This window comes from Prenolepis imparis, unplaced genomic scaffold, assembly GCF_030444845.1.
Source record: "Prenolepis imparis isolate NDT839.2.m4 unplaced genomic scaffold, iyPreImpa1.0 SCAF_2, whole genome shotgun sequence".
In the NCBI taxonomy this organism is placed as follows: domain Eukaryota; kingdom Metazoa; phylum Arthropoda; class Insecta; order Hymenoptera; family Formicidae; genus Prenolepis; species Prenolepis imparis.
The window spans coordinates 17,760,387-17,780,660 of record NW_028141160.1 but is presented as its reverse complement, the minus strand read 5'-3'; the positions used below and the strand labels follow the sequence as shown (position 1 = coordinate 17,780,660).

The 20,274-nt window shown below is 28.5% G+C and overlaps 2 protein-coding genes across 8 annotated transcripts in view; one reads left to right on the top strand and one right to left on the bottom strand.

Moving 5' to 3' along the window:
- Window positions 1-20,274, top strand: part of LOC145949144 (uncharacterized) — an 88,466-nt gene that overhangs the window by 3,447 nt on the left and 64,745 nt on the right. The gene's annotated exons all lie outside the window — the stretch shown is intronic.
- The window catches only part of LOC145949131 (longitudinals lacking protein, isoforms A/B/D/L-like), a 236,757-nt gene continuing 222,839 nt past the window's right edge, over window positions 6,357-20,274 (bottom strand). Inside the window, exons 7-8 of one of the 7 annotated variants that reach the window (XM_083058916.1) lie at window positions 13,366-13,512; window positions 10,840-11,126 (exon numbers count right to left, since the gene is read on the bottom strand). In XM_083058916.1, coding sequence (XP_082915042.1) covers window positions 10,855-11,126; window positions 13,366-13,512 — 419 coding nt within the window. In that variant the 3' untranslated portion in view covers window positions 10,840-10,854. Of the gene's footprint in view, window positions 6,746-8,086; window positions 8,509-9,635; window positions 10,007-10,839; window positions 11,127-13,365; window positions 13,513-15,494; window positions 15,831-20,274 lie in introns of those variants that run through there. The other 6 variants (XM_083058950.1, XM_083058920.1, XM_083058917.1 and 3 more) reach the window with 6 other exon arrangements.

Genomic DNA, 20,274 nt, shown 5'->3' with positions numbered 1-20,274 from the left:
CTATACTTTTCGCGTTTCTAGAAGATAATTCTGATACAACAGACTAAGTACAATTATCATTAACCATATAATCATTACTCAAGTATATCGTGAAGCACTTTTAATGGCGTTTCTTTCTTTGCACTGTTAGTATTTGTTATTTGTGGTATTTCTCTGAAATCAGCGTTCTTTATCTAAGCAGTTACATTTGTATTAGATCAATATCTTTGGTAAATCTCGCAAGGGTTAGTTTAGTTAGGTACTTGTGGACTTAATTCGAAATTAGATACAGCTCTTTTATCGATGATTTATAGCTTGATAGTATTGCTTTCTTTATAGAGAATAATATTCAGCATCATATAATGCACAATTTTCTTGTAATCTTATTGGCATTACAACATTTAGCAGCAACTTGCTTATATTTAGATTTTTTACAAGTAAATATACAGGGTGTCCGGTGGTTCGCGTTTCACTTGTCGTGGGCAGATTCCTGGGATCATTTGGAGACGATTTTTCCTCAGCGAAAATGTCGAGGGAGGTCATCATTTTTTGCATGTTCCCAATTTTTGTCATCATGTATCTTTGTAACTAAGCCTTAAATTAAAATTCTATTAAAGTAAACTCTATCTGAAATTAACTGAAGAATGTGATTTTGTTAATATTTTATTTCCACAAGGCTTAGTTTGTGAAAAACCCTTTATTTTCAATCGCTTATAAATCTCGAAAATTATTGGTGCCTCGACATTTTCGCTGAGGAAAAATCGTCTCCAAATGATCTCAGGAATCTGCCCACGACAGGTGAAACGCGAACCACCGGACACCCTGTATATAATGTTTAACAAAATTATAAAGTTTAAAAAGTTATAAACAAGCTAAAATTGTACATTCTATTAGATAAACTTATAGTGCGTAAAGCTATGATAAATAATTATTTTCGGGGGGTACTTTGGTTTTTACAAGATCACAGATCACATAATCATCAGCCGACTGACGAATAAACAATTTAATGAATATATAATACATACGATTGAACGAGTAAATAAGAAACCAAATAAAGGAATAGAGACGCGAGCGATTTTAATTGGGACGAGGGTGACATTTCAATTGCGCGACTCGTAGCAGTTTGCATAGAGATGGATTCTTTGGTGGTCCCGTAGGTGATGGCGATGCTTGAACCGCTTCTTGCAATTCGCACATTGAAATCTAGGCCCGACACCGCATTCGAGGCGCAAATGCCTCGTCAGGTTGCACTTGTGCGAATAAGTGCGGCCGCATTTCGGACAGAGAAAAGGTGGTCCATCCTCCGCTTCCTTCAATCGCTTCCAAACTGAAACATTCGTCGGAAAGGATACAGTGAGAGAACACACACATACACAACCATACACACATTCTCTTTTTTGTGTTCTCGCAAGCAAACGTACACAAACTAGAGAAGCATTAGGCCAAATGAAAATACCGGATATACATACAGCGATGCAGCTATCAGGGCAATCTCATCACACAGATTTTTTTTTCGACGATGAATCTCTCTCTCTCTCTCTTTTTCTCTCTTTTTCTTTCTTGTTGTTTTTACATACGTCTGATATATCTTGCATCGCAACGTCTCGTAGCTTCTAATCTCTAAACTGCATGCATTCGCGAAGCGGACGTTTTGTGTGAGACGAATTGCCTTCGATGATTTTGCGTGATAATTGCTTTGCGCTACGGTGTCGCAACAAAAAACATATTTCTATGACAAATAACTTTCAATTGTGGTTTATTTCAGGGATGGACAAATGGCAATTGATTTAAATATTCAAATTATATTAAAAATTATTATCGTTTGAAATATTTTAAATTAATTATTAAAATATTAAGCATTTTTTATATATATTTATATATTATATTCTACAGAGTTATATTTTATTTATTATATTGTTACATGTCATATTTTGTTATCATTATAACCCTTTATCGTGCATAACAATTATTAAAGAGAAATTTAATGTTTTTTTCGTATATTTTTTAAATATCTCATTAAATGCAAATATAAAACCATTCAATCCTTGTATAATTAATAATTAAAAAAAAAATATTTCTTTAGTATATTAATCAACATCGCAAGATTTGTCCATTCATGATTTGTGACATTACTTTTTCAAATATTGCTGCATGCATTTAACAATTATCTACTGACTGTCTGATTTTTATATAATATACATACAATAAATATTAATAGAAGAACATTAGGATGAGAAATAACGGTAATGTCGATTGAATGATCGTAATATAACTTCGGAAATGTCTCGCAAAGAAATTACATGTTAGTGCCTGTAAATTTGTGAAAAAACTTAAAGATTTACGATTGAATAATTATAGACATCAAAATTATCGAGTGACAATAAAATGCAGCAAAGAATTAATGTCTTCGGGGGGCTACTTATCTTAAACATTAATAAAATTTTATAATTTATAAAATATATATGCATATATTTATTTTTACTACATTAATATAGTACGTATATGTAAAGCTATATGTATATATCTGTGCACATATTCGTATGTGTACATAAACTGGAAGTCTCTATGCGCATCTCTATACATAAGAAGAGCTCATGATATGCAAAGAGTCGCGTATCATGAGCCTTGTCTAAGAATTTATAGAATATATATCTGTTGAATATATAACATATATATATGAATGTATATACATATTATTCAGACTATTCGTTTCATTGGCATTATTATTTAATTCATTTATGATCTATAAATATAATAGAGCTATATTGCTATTCAATGCATCTAGTGCACTTACAATTAATTAGTGCACATCGTGCAGCGAAAATACACAGCATAATAAATTCTTATATTTTGCGTTTTTAAATAATTTTTTACTTGTATATGTTACATACGTCATAACTATTTTGCACCTTTGGCGATCACAGTTGATTTCTGATAATAACAAAATGACTTTAATTTTTTTAAGTCATCTCACTATCGGCAAAAAAATAGATCAGAAATATATATATATAAACAAGTATCTCAAAATACAAGATGTCTCGAAAAAAGATGCAATTTATTTGTAAAATTTATTTTACAATTGTACAATTTTAATTCACTAATTATGTATTTCAATTAAAATCTCATAAGATATGTATGCATCTTTCATAGACGTCTTGTCTTGTATGGAATTAAATCGCTTTTTTACAATTTTTTAATTATTATATATAACGTAAGTATATTATTATACTAACAATATGTAACTATAGTAAACTTACTGCTTATGTTTAATGGCAAAAATACAATTTAAACGCGTCATCATTTCGAATTCCGTCGTTATTGAGATACTAAAAAAAATCGCTTGAATAAAAAATAATAATGGCAGTGAATCAGTCTATAAATGTTAATATAAAATCTACTTCGATATCATTGATAACAAATTCAGCAAATTAAAAAAAATGCAATCGGTCTGATTAGAATCATTATTTTACATAAATTCTCTCTTCTATATTTAACATAAATATAATCTGGAATATATATATATATATATATATATATATATATAGTATATATATATAAAACTAAATAGGGGGTAAAAAATTTGAACACTCATTTATAAAACTCGAATAAATTATCGACTTTGACACTATCGACAATCTTGTCGATATTTACGTGAGTCTTTTGAGTTTATTTTATAACTTATTTGCTATTTATATTAGTCATTTTTTATTAGATATCATATATTCGCATTTGCGAAATTGCAAATTTAATTAAGATAAATAATAAAAAATATTTTTCTTGTTAATTTTTATGATAACTTCGTTATTATTCTGTAAAGAAATGAGTATAAACTCAAGTATCATTTTAATAAGAATTTCTTGTAATTAATTCTCGCCTTATAAATATATAAAGTTATTCAAAATGATATATCTAATTTCAAATATATTTCAATTATATTTTTATTTCAAATATATTTGCAATTAGATGAATTATTTTGAATAACTATATTTTTAAACAGTAGATATTAAAACTATCTATAAAATCATCATCAAGATTTTATATTAAGCTTATCTCTCTCTTGATTATTACTATATTACTTATATTATTCTTTGGAAGATTTAGTGACTATACATATTAGAGATGTATATTTAATTAGAAGCAATTACTTTGCTTATGTTTTTCTTTAAGTTTCTATTCGGTTGTAAAACACTATAAATTTGTTGTCATATATGAAGAGAGAAAAAGAAAAGAAGAGAGAATCAAATACATTCTTAAAAAATATTTATGATTATAAAATATTCAATGTTGTACCTGATTAAATAAGTCTTTCCCCAATTAATGAAAAAATAAACTCATTTAAAATTAATTAAAATTAAAATAAATTTTATATAAATAAAGCTAACTCTGCTCTTTTCTCTTTCAATCGATACAAATCAGTTAAATCTAATATAGTTATAGATATTTAGTTCCTAGAAATTTTTGAACACTTATTGTTTGCAATTAACCATAAAAATAACGTGTATGCATGCAATGCACTTTTTACCTAAAAATTCAAAGAAAATAATAGGATTATGATTTTAAACTCAGAAAATTAATCTTCCATTTAAGATACAGATATTAAGAATAAATATCAAAGAAAAAACAATGAAATACATCTATTACATTTGCAAAAAAAAAAAAAAAACAGTTTAAAAGAATTTCAAAAACCTCAACATTATATTGTCTTAATATCTGTTAAAAACTTTATTGATCGATCGTCCTCTTTAAAGTCTTCAGTAATGTATTACGATTTTGCATCACAAAATGCAATATAATCTTTCTAATGCGTTACTGTTCACTGAAAATTAGTATTTTAATTACGCTTCGCGTAATATTAAATGGCACTGAATGTCTCAAGGTTTCTGATGAGTTCTCATGTGTAATACAAGATTATGTTTATGCTTCGATTTCTTATGGCAGATAGGACATTCGAATTGTGGTTCGACGCCACACTCAAATCTCATATGCCTGTTGAGCGAGTGCGGCCTAGTGTAGGCATTGCCGCAACGTGGACAAGAGTAATCGCGATGACCCGCGGTTACCTGATTACTGTTGACTTCCATCAGTGGTTGACTGCTTTGGATCTTCTCAGTGACGGCGTTGCTAGGACAAACGTTCGTCTCAATCACGGTTGTTGCCTTCGTTGGTTCTTTATGGTTTTCCGCCATTAGCCGAAGATACATCGTCTGGTACTGGTAGTACCATTCGATAGCGTCACTTGGCGAATACTTGCGCTCTAGAAAACACACAAGAATGTCAGTAAAGCTCTGTCAAATATGTCGCGCCCTTTCGCCGTAGGGATTGGCGATCACACGATTAGTTTAGAAGGAATTATTATCCATCACGACAAAGACACAGACGTACACAACACGAATTAAGTTATACGCAACCATTCACCATGAAAGCAGCTGTAAACAAGGTGCCCTTGATGTTTAAGATTTTGTTGGTATCATAGGATTTATTTCTTGAAAGAGGAATGAAAAATATTATATCTTCTTATTGTCGACAAGTGTATTTAGGTATATTGAACGTGCATTACGGAAATTATAGTTTTTACATTAAGAATATTTTCAGACAGCAATCTGCATTGTTTATATTAGACATAAAAATGTTAATGAAAACTGTAGATTTAAATGCGCTATAATTGATCGTGTATGTACATCACGCGTACATAGTTTTGATTATTTTCGTCGAAAACTTTAAGAGAAGCAGATCTTTTTTTTATTATAAATGCAGCATATATATTTTTCTTTGTATGTTCATAACTTTATTATTCATTGGCTATTCAAACTAACTTTTAACATATACATATGATAATTAATACATAATAAAAATACATACTTTAACGTATAATATAAAGTACAAAATAAATATTCTTTTGTAGTTTTTAAAAATAGGAATAAATTTTATAATAATTTTGATAATAACGTATTGAGAAATATGTGTTTTATATTCTATTATAGGGAATAATAAAATTTCGATAGTAAAATATCAATATAAAAAATATCGCAAACTTAATACAGAAGTAATTTTTATTTATTGAAATATATTTGACTTTTTATATATGCAATAAATAAATAAGAGATTATTCACATATCTTGTAACGTTAATAAATAAATACTTTAATTTTTTTTATTTATTATTGTAATATTTATGTAACAGAAAATGGTGTTGCATAGAGAATTCCATTTTTCATAAAATTTATTTCTATCAAGCATTATGCTGATAAATTTTCTCAGTTTCTTCAGTTTCAAATCGGTTTCACTCTCGATCACAAAATTTGAGCATTGTCTCTCGAGAGACGCGACACATATCAGGTCCTCTTAATTCGTGAACTTACTCGTACAAATCACGCTCGGGAAAAAAAAAGAAAGTCACCCGCCGTGATGCGCGCTGATATGATTTCGTAATTCGTATCGATATTTGAATTTTCGATCGCACATGTAACACGAGAATTTTTTCTCCTTGTTGCCGCAGTCGACCCGTTGATGTCTCTTCAGGCTGTCCAGCCACTTATATTTCTTGCCACAATCGGTGCAGACGTAAGGGGTCCGTATCATCGGCGCGTAAGAATTTCCGCTGTACACCTGCGTGACATAGTCACTAGGCACCGAAGTCTCGTGCACCTTCGACGGCGAGTACGACTTGCTCGAGAATGGTTGCAGAGACTCTTGGTTCTCCTGACCGATACTGCGCGCCTTTCTTTCCAGCATCCACAGTGCATCGTACTCCTCCGGCTGGTCCGCTTCTGCGAAAAGAAAGAGCGCCGGAGATTAGGCGACGTTCGAATCGTTTAAAACGTGGTTGAAGTTACGAAAAAAAACGCGTTGCGTCGCGATCCGCGATCACTCAATTTGAAATCGAGATGTATGAATGAACAGCATGCAGCCGAAAGCTATTATCAGAAGATTCCCGATGCAGAGCGATGAAACGCTTTTGGCTTTTTATTTGCTCTGTAATGTGACATTTCAAGTAATTTCGTTGCTAGTTCTCTATTCGTGCATAAAAAATCTCTTTTATTTAAATTAAATTTGGCGAAGAAGTTAGATGAATAGAATGTTTGATATTAATCAATTTAATTAATAACGTTTCATTTCGTGATTGAATGAACTTCTATATAGCACATATATCATTTCGCTTGAGATAGAAGCACAGGAACTACAAATAATTGTTTTTTTGATATCTAAAAAGCCATTATTTATTTATTACACAGTTATTATTGTCGCGATTATTTTAAAGCAAACTAAATCCTATGATCTTTACTTTTCACGTGTACATATCTGTGATTTTTAGATACTTTTATTTATAATAAATTGAATACGTACATGCATATATATATGTATATATGTATGTGTGTATAACTTACATTATTTTAGTCTTATATATCGTTTGTTAAATAAACTCACAATCATTGCTTAGAAGAAAAATTTTTATTTGCTAATGATGTGTATGTAACACGAAATATATTTTATCTATGTGTAAAATCAATATCTATTTCTGATGATCTGCATAAGCAATAATTGCTAGAATCAGATGAAATTTATATAAGTATTTTCTATGCCATAACATTTTTAATCTCGCGCACGAACAATATAAAGACTTATTTACACTTATTACTTTTTTGAATTTTGCTCTATACACACATCTATACACATCTCAAAGATATCACCTAATAAAGTTCATGTAGCATAAAGCATAATGTGAAGCTAAATCTCTCATCGACAATATACAGTAAAAACACATAGCTGTCTAGTTATTACGCATTTTCAATAGCATTTTGAAGCAATAAATGTCGCGCATTCAATTAATCGAATTTCATAATCTGATTATGAAAAAACAGTCATTGATGTCATACGTCAGTACACTTTACTCTTTTAAAAGCGCATTTAAACACTTACAAGATACATAGCCGACATTTTTATCGAAACAACTTAATTCCGAATGTAATTTATATTAAAAATCGCACATTATTTCACGAATAACACACACACACACACACTCTCTCTCTCTCTCTCTCTCTCTCTCTCTCTCTCTCTCTCTCTCTCTCTCTCTTCTCTCTCTCTCGTGACTGTTTGAAATCAATCGATACTGATAAGACTTCTTCTTATAAGCTCGTCTTGTCCACTTTTAAAGAATGGTTACTCTCTTTGTCACCACACACTAATCGCTGGTGCCGACGCAAAGTGTCTAGCCTTTTGTATGTCTTGCCACATTGATTACAATAGTATTCTTGCTGTTGAAGCCTCTCCAGCGTCTCTTGTCGATCTTGAAACGACGCTAAAAATTCGTCGCACTTCTGCTGATGACGTTTTAGACTGTCGACCCTCGTGTATGCTCTACCGCAGCCGTCACAGCGGCAACATTTGGCGTTTTTCTGGACCACATTGGTTTCCACGCTGTTCAGGATCGGCGAATCGCAGAGCAGGTAATTCAACTGACCGTGAAAGGGCACCTCGCAGACTTCCGGTTCCTCGTCGTTGCTCTTTTCCGCGACGCATTGGACGTCCTCGTCTGCAAAGATATGTTAGTTTGTTAAAAGATAAAAATACGAGGCAAGACGTGCAAAACGACTGGCAAACGAGCAGCATACAGCTCGCAGCATGCGATGCAATCTCATGAATTACCTTCTGATTTCGATTTTGATAGGGTATAAGATTGTAGAAAGGCTAAAGTTCTCTTGAAAATTTTAATTGTTTTAGTCATAAGAGTGTTTTGAAGATTTTTTAAGATTTTTTAATCGAAAAATTTAAAGAAAGATAATAAGAGATTCGCGCGACGTACCTATTCTTTTTGTATAACTTTGAATAAAAAATGATTAGGGGGTCTAAAAATTCAGCAAAGAATCTATCTTCTCAAAATTTGTAGATATTTATTGATTAAAAAAATAATAACGATGCGTGGACATATTATATTTTCTTATATGGATATACACACATTGTGAACTACAAATTTATCTTAAATGTACATGTATATGTTTGGTATCAAACGTATGAAATAAAAAACTCCATATTTGCGGAGATTTCAAAATTGTCGTAGATATGAAAATCGCGATTATGAAAAAGACAAATATATAAAGAAAAAGAAAAAGTAAATGGAAAAAAATATCTACTTCTATTTTTTCATTTACTTTACCTGAAAATAAAAATTAAAGGCAATTTTCGTAGAAATATGTATATAAAACAAAAACATTAACTATATAGTTTCTCACTTTTTATATTATATATATATATATATTTTTTGTTTTATATTATTTTCAAAATACTTCATTGAAGATAGCGACATTGTGTGAATATAGATACGCAATAAATATACGTATAAATAAGGAATATGCGCGAATATGGAGCTTCTACAAAAATTAAGATAATAATAGAAATTAGCAAATATCATTATATTAATTTTCCGCTTCATTGTGTTGTAAATCAAATCTATATAATACTTTTCCCAATCCCATAAAGGAATGCAAAAGATACCTTAATATTTTAATAAGATTTTTTTATTATCTCAATATTTCATAAACCGATTAGCATATTAGTTTCTATAAGTATATATTCGTAATATTATCTGAAACTTTTTTAAAAAGAAATTACATACACTTTTTTATTAAATTAAAAAAAAAGAAGTTTAAATATATGTAGATCGATTCTAGAGCATTATTATTCAGGTTCTTCCTTTTTGACTAATGATGCATGAGCACTCTTTATGTGATTGTGTAAAGAAAGAGGCTTCTCGAATTTCTTGCCGCAAGCAGGACAGCATGTAGGCTTGCTTTTCACTTTACAGTATAACTTTTCGTGTCTTTTAAGGCTGTCGAGCCTCGAGAAATTTTTTCCGCATTCCTCACAGACGAGCGTGGTAATCTTCAGTTGCTTCTTTCGACGATGCTCCATGCTTTCCGGAGACAATTCGTTGTAATCGGTGGTCACGAATTCGAAGCAGCTTTGAGAGATATTCTCGTCAAACTTTTGTGTTAAGAACGGCTCGATTAACCAATCACATAGTTCCGTGTCATCTATAAAAAAAAAATAGGAAACACTCGTTAGATTTACATCTTCATGATCTGAGATTTGCGAAGCTGAAGGACAGAAATAAATTGCGAGAAAGAAATTCTATAAGCACATGCGTTCGGAAAAAGTGATCATATGTGAACACGCTGTTCCTAACGATTGGAAAAATATGATATATCTTTGATAGGACAATATAAGAACCTTGAAGGAGAATTAGCAATAGACACGTTACACTTATGAGCACAAGATTAGAAAGTATAATAGTAATTTAGTAAACGTATAATATATATATATATATATATATGTACAATATATATTAGAACTTTTTAATTAAAACAAAAATAAATTTATTGATGGATTCAAAAGAAAGAGAAAAACCATATAAATAAATAACTGTTTTTATCAATGTTTTTTATTTATTGCTTTGATAGTTTTTCGAAGAGGGAGAAACAGAAAGAGAGAAAGAGACAGAGAGAGGGAAACATTTTGTTAATGTTTCTGTATGGCAATGTTGTATATTTTACAATTTTTGTTAAACAATATAAATAATATAATATAATACATAAATGTAAAACAGATTAAAAAATAGAGGAAAATTTCAACTAAAATATAAAATCGAAATGCAAAAGTAATTAAAATATAAAAAACTCTTCTTTAAAATACACATTATGTTATTTATAGATTGCTTTATTTCGATATAATGCATGCAACAACAAGAGATACATATCATAATAAGAGATACATTTTATTACTATCACATGAATTCGTAGAGAGATAATCGCAAAAATACAACAATTAACAAAATAATCACAATTATTCAACGAAAAAATGTTCGTTGCGAGAAAAAAATCGATTACTCTAGATGATGCTTCAAGTTCATATGTTTGGTCAATTCGTATCGACGGTAGAACATTTTCTTGCAAATTTCGCAATGCCACTTGGGTAGCTTGCCGCACTCCAGTCTCTGATGCCGGCGTAGATTATCCATCCATTTGTATCCCTTGCCGCATTCGCCGCACATGAAATGTTGTTCCTCCGGTGCTGTTGCTTTGCCGCGACTTAAAGAATATCGGGATATACTGGCATTCAGCTTGAATTCGCTAAGCTCGTCCATCAAGACGCCGTCTGAAATACGGAAAAGATTCGGTTATTTTCACGAAAATGATAATGATAATAACATAATTGCACGAATATTGTTTAATTATATAATTAATCAATATATCACGAAATATATATAAATATATATATATATATATATATATATATATATATATATATATATATCATTACATCAATAAAACACAACCAAAACGCAATTTAACGCGTTTCGTTAAATGTTATAATAATATTGTCAAAGTGTAGAAATTGATCGTTAAATCATATATCTTTACGATTCCTAAATTTTTAATTATGATTCTACTATAACTAATGAGTATTATTTGAATACAAACGAAATTAAAACTCCCCACATTAGTTTATATTTTTCACATTTTTTATATTATTAGATCTAGTTTTTGTTTAAATGATTTCTAACACATTCTTTGTTCATATATGCTAGATTGAAAGATGATGTTATGAGGAAGATGATGCTATAAAAAAAGACGTTACGTTGTATAGCACAGAAATTTTGCATTGTGTTTTTATACATATAGTTACGTGGACATTGGAAATATAATAGTTCTTTCTTTTATTGAAATCGTAAATTAACTGTGAGTAAAATACAATTGTTGATTTCTACAAGATTCATGTATGAAATCAATAGCAAAAATTTAGGATTACAAATCTTATACATTAATTCATTTTATCGATGTGCTTTAATTTGTATATTCATCTTATTGTTACATTACAATAGTTTTAGGTAGAGAAAAAGGCACATTAAAAAACTAATCATCTTTTTGAATGGACGTGTTTGAAATTTTAATATGCTTAATATATTAATGTTTTTTTCAGATTTGAAATCTAAAATTACTTTACTAACTAAAAATATTACAGAAAACAGTTATTTATAAGATGATATATTCATATCGTGAAATTTAATGCACTAAGAATTTCCTTTTTAAATTAATTATATTCTTTTTATATAATATTATTTTTAACTAAAGTCAAATAGACAGCTAAAGAAATAGTAATTTAATGCAATGCATATGTATACATGAGTATATGTTTCCAAACATATGTACAATACATATATTCATATATAATTAAATTGATGATTTTAACGCAAATAATTGGATATAATCATAAAAATACAATTTGTATAAAAATAGTAGATACATATTATATACACAATTATTACGAGAAATAATTGTCGCATATGTACACAACTTCGCTTAATTAATTACTATTACCAGGTACTATAGCTGTATATACTTTAATTAATGACATTTATTTATTGACGCACAAAATGTATTTTGAAAAAATGCAGAATTTTTTGCAATATTTAATATATATCAAAAATCAGAATGCCCACAATCTCTTGATAGATCCATTATTAAATTAAAGTTAATTATATAATTATTGAAAATATATATGTATCTTCAGTTTTTCATTCTACGATTTTTCGTAATAGAACTTTAATTGAACAAAATGATAAAAGCAATATATGTATGTAAAATAGATTTATCAATATTTTTCTTTAAATTTTTTTTTAGAAATTAAACACATGAATTTATAACAACAATGAACAATTATGCAATATTATTTGTGATAATATTCTATAATATCAGATTATTCAAATAGATTTCTATAGAAAAGAAAATGTTAAAATAAGACTGTTTCTCTCAATGTTGAATACACGTAACACAAAACACAGATTAATCATTGTGCATTAATAATTAATTGTTTCCATCGCGATATATATTAACGCATTTTTTCATGTAATTAAAATAAAATTTAATAGCTGTTCTGATTATGGAAAGAAATGTGAATTATATAAGAATGCATGTGTATAAAAAGATATATTAAATATTTTTATATTTTTTACATCACATATATACATATGTATATGTATATACATATATACACATATATATACACACACACACACATATATATATAATGGAACTTATTAAAAAAGAAATGTCTTGCTTTAATAGAAAATGTAGATATGAATTTGTATCGCGTACATAAAGTGTTAAGCACCTCTCAACTTTGGTCAGATTGCAACTTCATCTTTTAAACGAGGTTTCACAATCGCCAGTCGGCACATTAGAATGATGCACCAATATATGATCCTTAAGTCTGTCCCGTCTATAGAATTTCTTCGAGCAAAACTCGCACTCCATCTTCGCCTCTTTATTACCGCATTGCAATTGATGACGACGTAAACTACTATTATATGTATATTGATTTCCACATAAATTACATTTAAATATTTGACGCCTGATCAGATCGTCCGCGTTCGCATAAAATAATGTAGGTTCATTGAGGCTTCCCACTTTTAAAGGGTCATCAATCGGCATATTTTCGAAGTTATAGGAAGTCATGCTCCATACGTTGCTCACTTTGAATCCTGTCGACATAAAATAAACATTAGCAAAAATTACTATAAATCGTTTCGCGACATTACTAAACATAGTCATAGTGCTTTCGATAAAAAAGAGCGCGATAGCACGGACTTGAATTTACATAAAAAACAGTTTTTTGTTGGATTATTATTTAATAATTTAGTAATTATTAGGCTACTAGAATTTAATGGAGAAGGAAATAGGATTTTATATAATAGCAGAAAAGATCTCGAAATGCTATTACATATAAAAAAGATTAAAACATAACTGCGTATAAAATCTAAAGAAATTTATTAAATTGGTTGAACTTTAAATATGTTAACAAAATATTGCTTGATAGCATAACTGAATTGATACGCAAAATATTCATTATTAAAAGTTGCATATACAATTTTTTCTAAAAACGCAATTTTCAATAAACAATGACAATATATTGTCTATATATATTTTCATAACAAATATTTGTTATCTATTAAAAATTAAGAAAGGAAGAGGGACACAAAAAGAATATATTTTTACTGTTAGTTGCATAATTGACTTTAAAATAATTGAATAATTATCATCAATTAGTCAATTTTGTTTGAAATAAAGATCGATCGACTTCTGACTTATTGTTAATTACAAATCCTCTAATGCGTCATCTAATTATAAAAAGTAAAAAAAGTAATATATAGTATTGTTTTTCCTATATTTAGAAAAGAATATGAAAACAAGATTAAAAATGTATGTAAAAAAAATTATATGCAAAAAAAAATAAAATGGAATAATTAGATGTGCACTTTTTATGAGATAATGTTTGATAAGCGGATTAAAGCTTGATCAAGTTAAATGAATAAAATCAAATTAAAACACGGCACAAAGAGAAGATGTGCAATGATTATACAGTTTAAAAGATGCGGAATTAATTACACTTAGACAGTTTGAAATACAACATTTACAGTCTTCTTATTCGCTGCTTACAACACTTTTATCTTCAACAAACATTGTAAGCGTGCGATATTTCGTTATTAGTTTTTTAATTAATATTTTTGTACAAAATATTGTAGTAGTGAATCGTGTATAAAGAATGCTAGACTGACGCCAAGATAAAATTTAACACGTATGTGTTTAAACAGTTTTATATATTCAATATGTATAATACATGAGTATTATGCGCATTTAATGTATTGTGAAACATTACAAGAAAATTCTATTATATAATAAGAAATATATATTTATATCATTTATCATCGAAGTCTATGAAATAGAAAGCATGAATATCTATCTGTGTCAAAATAATGATATTTAATTTGGGTTATAGATAACAATTGATTATATTTTACATTTGACTACATTTTTATGACTAAATTGTACAAATAATATAAGAGATTAAATATATTGTAAATGCAACACATTCATCATAAATATATATTAATCGCAAAAGTAGGTATATACGTGCGCGTAACGGATGTTTCTTGTGAAAAACAATCACTTTTGTCCATCTTGCAAGAGAGAACATACACACATACATTCGCACATCCATTCTTGTCGTTAATAGAAAGCACGATAGTATATGATAGATACCTATATATATATATATATATATATATATATATATATATATATATATACATATATATAGATTAAAGTTAAAAATATCTTCGCGCACAGAAAAATGAAAATGTCGAAGCTTTGTGAAAATTTAGAGAGCTCTTCTTTTTTAGCATTTTTGCTTTGCTCGGCATTTATAATCTAAACTCATGAATTTCTTAAAAATGAATTTTTACAACTAAAACTAAAAATTTTTTACAACCTTCTAAATTGAAGATAAAAATCTCAGGATGTTCATCTTGTGTTATTAGTGATATTTTACACACAGCTTACGCTTTAATTACAAATGCTTTGAAAGAATGTTAGTACGGATGTCGATCGTCTTTTTATAATAAATTCTATTACAATTCACTGATTATCGTCGCTTGTTATCGATCGCTCTCATTCTTTCGCATCGCTGATTAGCGCCGCCTTCAATCATAGTCCTTTTTTTGCACCGTTTGGTTTCTTCTCTCGCAGCCGACGATATGCGCGTTTAGGACAAATCTGTGTTTGAATCTGCGGCCGCAGATAGGGCATACCTCGCAAGGCACGACGCCGCACTCGAGCCGTTTGTGTCGGCTCAAGGAGGTCGTGGCCTTATATGTTTTTCCGCATCTGTTGCACTCGTATTTAATGCCACTCGTGTTCTTCTTTCGAAAAGTTCTGGCTGTCTTGTATGTCTCATTGAATCGCTGTTGATTCCAGGACAACTCGCTGTTGTTATGCGATAGTAGCATAGACGCCAGAAGTCCTGAAACGAGAGGACAACGTGTGGTTAGATGACGCACTTCGCGATTTATTTGACGCTACGTCAATACTCTCCGAATTGAGATTAGACATTGAACTAAATGATTCTCCAGTTAAAAACGTGCGGGTGGAAAGCATAGGCTGAAACTATATAATTTAAATTTTATTATTTTATCTTTAATAGACTTCCGATGAGGAAGTTATTAAAGATGTAAGAGTTGATTATATGTCATTAACTTCTCTGTAGTTTGATTAAGAATTATTTGAAAAATCACGATTAAGCAAATTAATAAAACCAAGTTACGGAAGTTTTGTTTTATCATCGGAAAAATATATTTAATTTTATGGCTAAAAAAACATTTCTAAAAGTTATTTATTAAAAATATCTATTATATATTAAAAATATTAATACATATATAACCATCTCATAACATATTGTATTATATAAGAATTAAAAATTATGCATTATTCATCACTTAATTCCGAATGTATTTTATGAAATTAATGCATTGGAGATTTTTTTATCAATTTTGTCTATTATTATCAGTGTTTGGCAAGCATTGCTGTGTTTAAGTTCGTGCAGTTAGAACTTCCATTTCAATTAGAAAATAAAAGATTGAAAATTGCGCACGAGCACAAGTAAAATTTAATTTAATATCCACAAGCTGAGAAGAAATGTCGTTGATAAAATTACGATAATGCAAAAAAGATAGTAATTTATAAAAGAAGAATGTGAAAAAGAAGATAAAGTAAAAGAATAAAAAGAGCAAGAGGCAAGCTATAAATTTTTGTGCGAAGTAAATATCGTAATTTTTTGTTATTATAGTTTTTAGATATTATTTTGACAAGTATATAGACGTCAAAAGAGTAGGAAAAATCATTCGAATAAATATAAGTAGGGTGTTTTTATTGTAATGTTTCGATCTTTGGGCAATTTATTAATAAAATACATTTAATTAATAAAGAATACATTTAGTTTGGTACTTTAGTTCGTAGATCTTTTTCTTATACAACGAGAAGTAGAAATGTCAGCGTTCCATATTTTTCGACAGTTTACCACATCTTTTAAAAATAGTGTCAGTCTATATGTTTACATAAACATATTATGTACAGTTGGATACAAAATCTTTTTTTCTTATGTATCTAATTTTAAATACTTTAAAATAATTTTATACCTAGACTGTCCGAGACTAAAAATAATCTTAAGCAATAAACGATCAAATATTTAATTCCTTGCTAATTAATTTTAACAGATTAGAAAGTCTATAATTTGTTTGATCAATATCAAATCTTTTGAAACAAAAATTGAAATTATCTAAAGAAATATATAATATTTACATAATGTATAAAAATCAATGTATATTTTTTTACAAATAAGATATTTGTTTTGAAACTTTGTTCTTTTGAAAAACGAGATACTCAAATGAATATATTATAAAAAATATTTTATGTCTCATAATAATATAATATAATAATATAAAAATATAACAAATTATATAATTTTATATAATTGTATATAATAAAATTAAATAATTATATAATATTATATTTTTATATAATTATATACAATTATATAAAAATATAACAATATAATATAATTCTAAGTTGCGTTTTATGCAATAATAAACATTAATATAATGTTTTGAACATGTGACAAGAATAAAATATATTTAAACAAATTATGTGCTTAAGATTCTTTTTTAAAAACGCGACGCATAATAGTCTGCTAAAGCGATACCAATTTATTATATCAATTTAATATCGCAAAACAAGACAGCAAAATATACTTTATTTTCATATATAAATATTTATGTATAGATATATTTTATATATAAATATTTATAGATGAATATTAAAAAAGTCTTTTCATAGTGCCACTTCGAAGGATTCAAATTGTAACAAGATATACTTATTTTATAATCAATTATTTTTGTTCAAGCGTATTATTCCGTAATAATGTACATTTTTTGAATTAATTTAAAGATTGTTAAACGTTAAGAAGTCTTAATGTTGTTCTGACCTATATGTTAAAATTGCACTGACATTGACTGTCATTAACTCTGATTATTACTTTGTAACAATCATAATATAGGAAAAAAAGCTAGAAATAGTTAACTCAGAATTAACAAAACTTCCTACAATACAATTTTGTCTGAATGATAAATATATTTCTTATATCTTTCGAAACAAAAAAGCATTAATTCTACGAATCGTAACGTAGCCTTTGTCATCATATCGAAATTCGATATTCGTCTAAAACATTTCTCTCAATGATCTCTTTTTTCTGCACGACACTAAATGATGAGTTAGCATGAATCTATATGTGAATTTTTTCCCGCATATCTGGCATTCGTGTTTGGGCTCGACGCCGCATTCCAATCTCTGATGTCTTCGCAGGGACGTTTCTAATTGATAACCTTTGCCGCATCTCGTACATTTGTAGATTACTGGTTTTTTCGCGTTCTTCAAGTTCTCTATATTCTTCACGATCAGTCTTGGGACTGAAACGGAAAAGAGAAAAGCGTAAAAGATTAAAAAAAAATTATCATTAAACAGTGTAATATATATATGTATAGATAGATGCACTAGCGGATCCTGACGTCGATAATGGGGGAGGGGGAGGGGTTGCAAAATTATTTTATTTAATATTTTTGGTTTCATGATTAGCTTTTATTCCAGGATCAACGACGTCGATAGCTCTTTAATGTTTGTTTTTCTTTATTTATATTTTTTAAACAAATTCAGCAAAACTGTTTCTTTTAATTTGCAAGGGGAGGGGGGTTCAGCTCCCCCCCAGGATCCGCCAATGTATATATATATATATATATATATATATATATGTATATATTATATAGATATAAAGAATCGCCTAATTATTTTCATGCAACGAAATTATCTCATCATTTCGTCCTATGTCTGACTTAATCTATACTTAACTCCTTGAATGCGTAATGAGTATAATTTACAGTGTATCTTATACATACATATTGTATATATATTATATAGATATAAAGAATTTCGCCTAATTATTTTCGTGCAACGAAATTATCTCATTATTTCGTCCTATGTCTGACTTAATCTATACTTAACTCCTTGAATACGTAATGAGTATAATTTACAGTGTATCTTATACATACATATTGTATATATTATATAGATATAAAGAACTTCGCCTAATTATTTTTGTGCAACGAAATTATCTCATCATTTCGTCCTATGTCTGACTTAATCTATACTTAACTCCTTCAATGCGTAATGAGTAAGTACTCTGCGTTGATACCACTGCTTATATATATATATATATATAATATATATATAAAATATATATATAAAATATATATATATAAAATATATACATATATATATATAAAAGTATAAGATACGCTGTAAATTATACTCATTACGCATTCAAGGAGTTAAGTATAGATTAAGTCAGACATAGGACGAAATGATGAGATAATTTCGTTGCACGAAAATAATTAGGCGAAATTCTTTATATATATATATATATATTATATATATATATATATATATATATATATATAAAAGTATAAGATACACTGTAAATTATACTCATTACGCATTCAAGGAGTTAAGTATAGATTAAGTCAGACATAGGACGAAATGATGAGATAATTTTGTTGCACGAAAATAATTAGGCGAAATTCTTTATATCTATATAACATATACAATATGTATGTATAAGATACACTGTAAATTATACTCATTACGCATTCAAGGAATTAAGTATAGATTAAGTCAGACATAGGACGAAATGATGAGATAATTTTGTTGCATGAAAATAATTAGGCGAAATTCTTTGTATCTATATAATATATATTATATAGATATAAAAAATTTCACCTAATTATTTTCGTGCAATGAAATTATCTCATCATATTTCGTCCTATGTCTGACTTAATCTATACTTAACTCCTTGAATGCGTAATGAGTATAATTTACAGTGTATCTTATACTTATATATATACACTAGCAGATCCTGACGTCGATAGCTCTTTAATGTTTGTTTTTCTTTATTTATATTTTTTAAACAAATTCAGCAAAACTGTTTCTTTTAATTTGCAAGGGGGGGGTTTAACCCCCCCCCCCCCCCGGATCCGCCAGTGGATAGGTGTATATGTATATATAAAGGAACGTTAATGACTTTTTAATTAATTGTAAGATATCAGACAAGTGAAAAAACTTATGCTTTCTAACTATAATATATTACAGAAAATTTATTTAAATTGATTTTTTTCATAAACATTGCTCAAAAAATATGTGACAGATATTTATTATAATTTTAATTTACTTATATATAAACATATAATAACGTTAATATTATATATATATATATATATATATATATATATATATATATATATATATATATACAGGGTGTCCGGTAATAGTCGCATCAACAGTACTCTGCGTTGATACCACTGCTT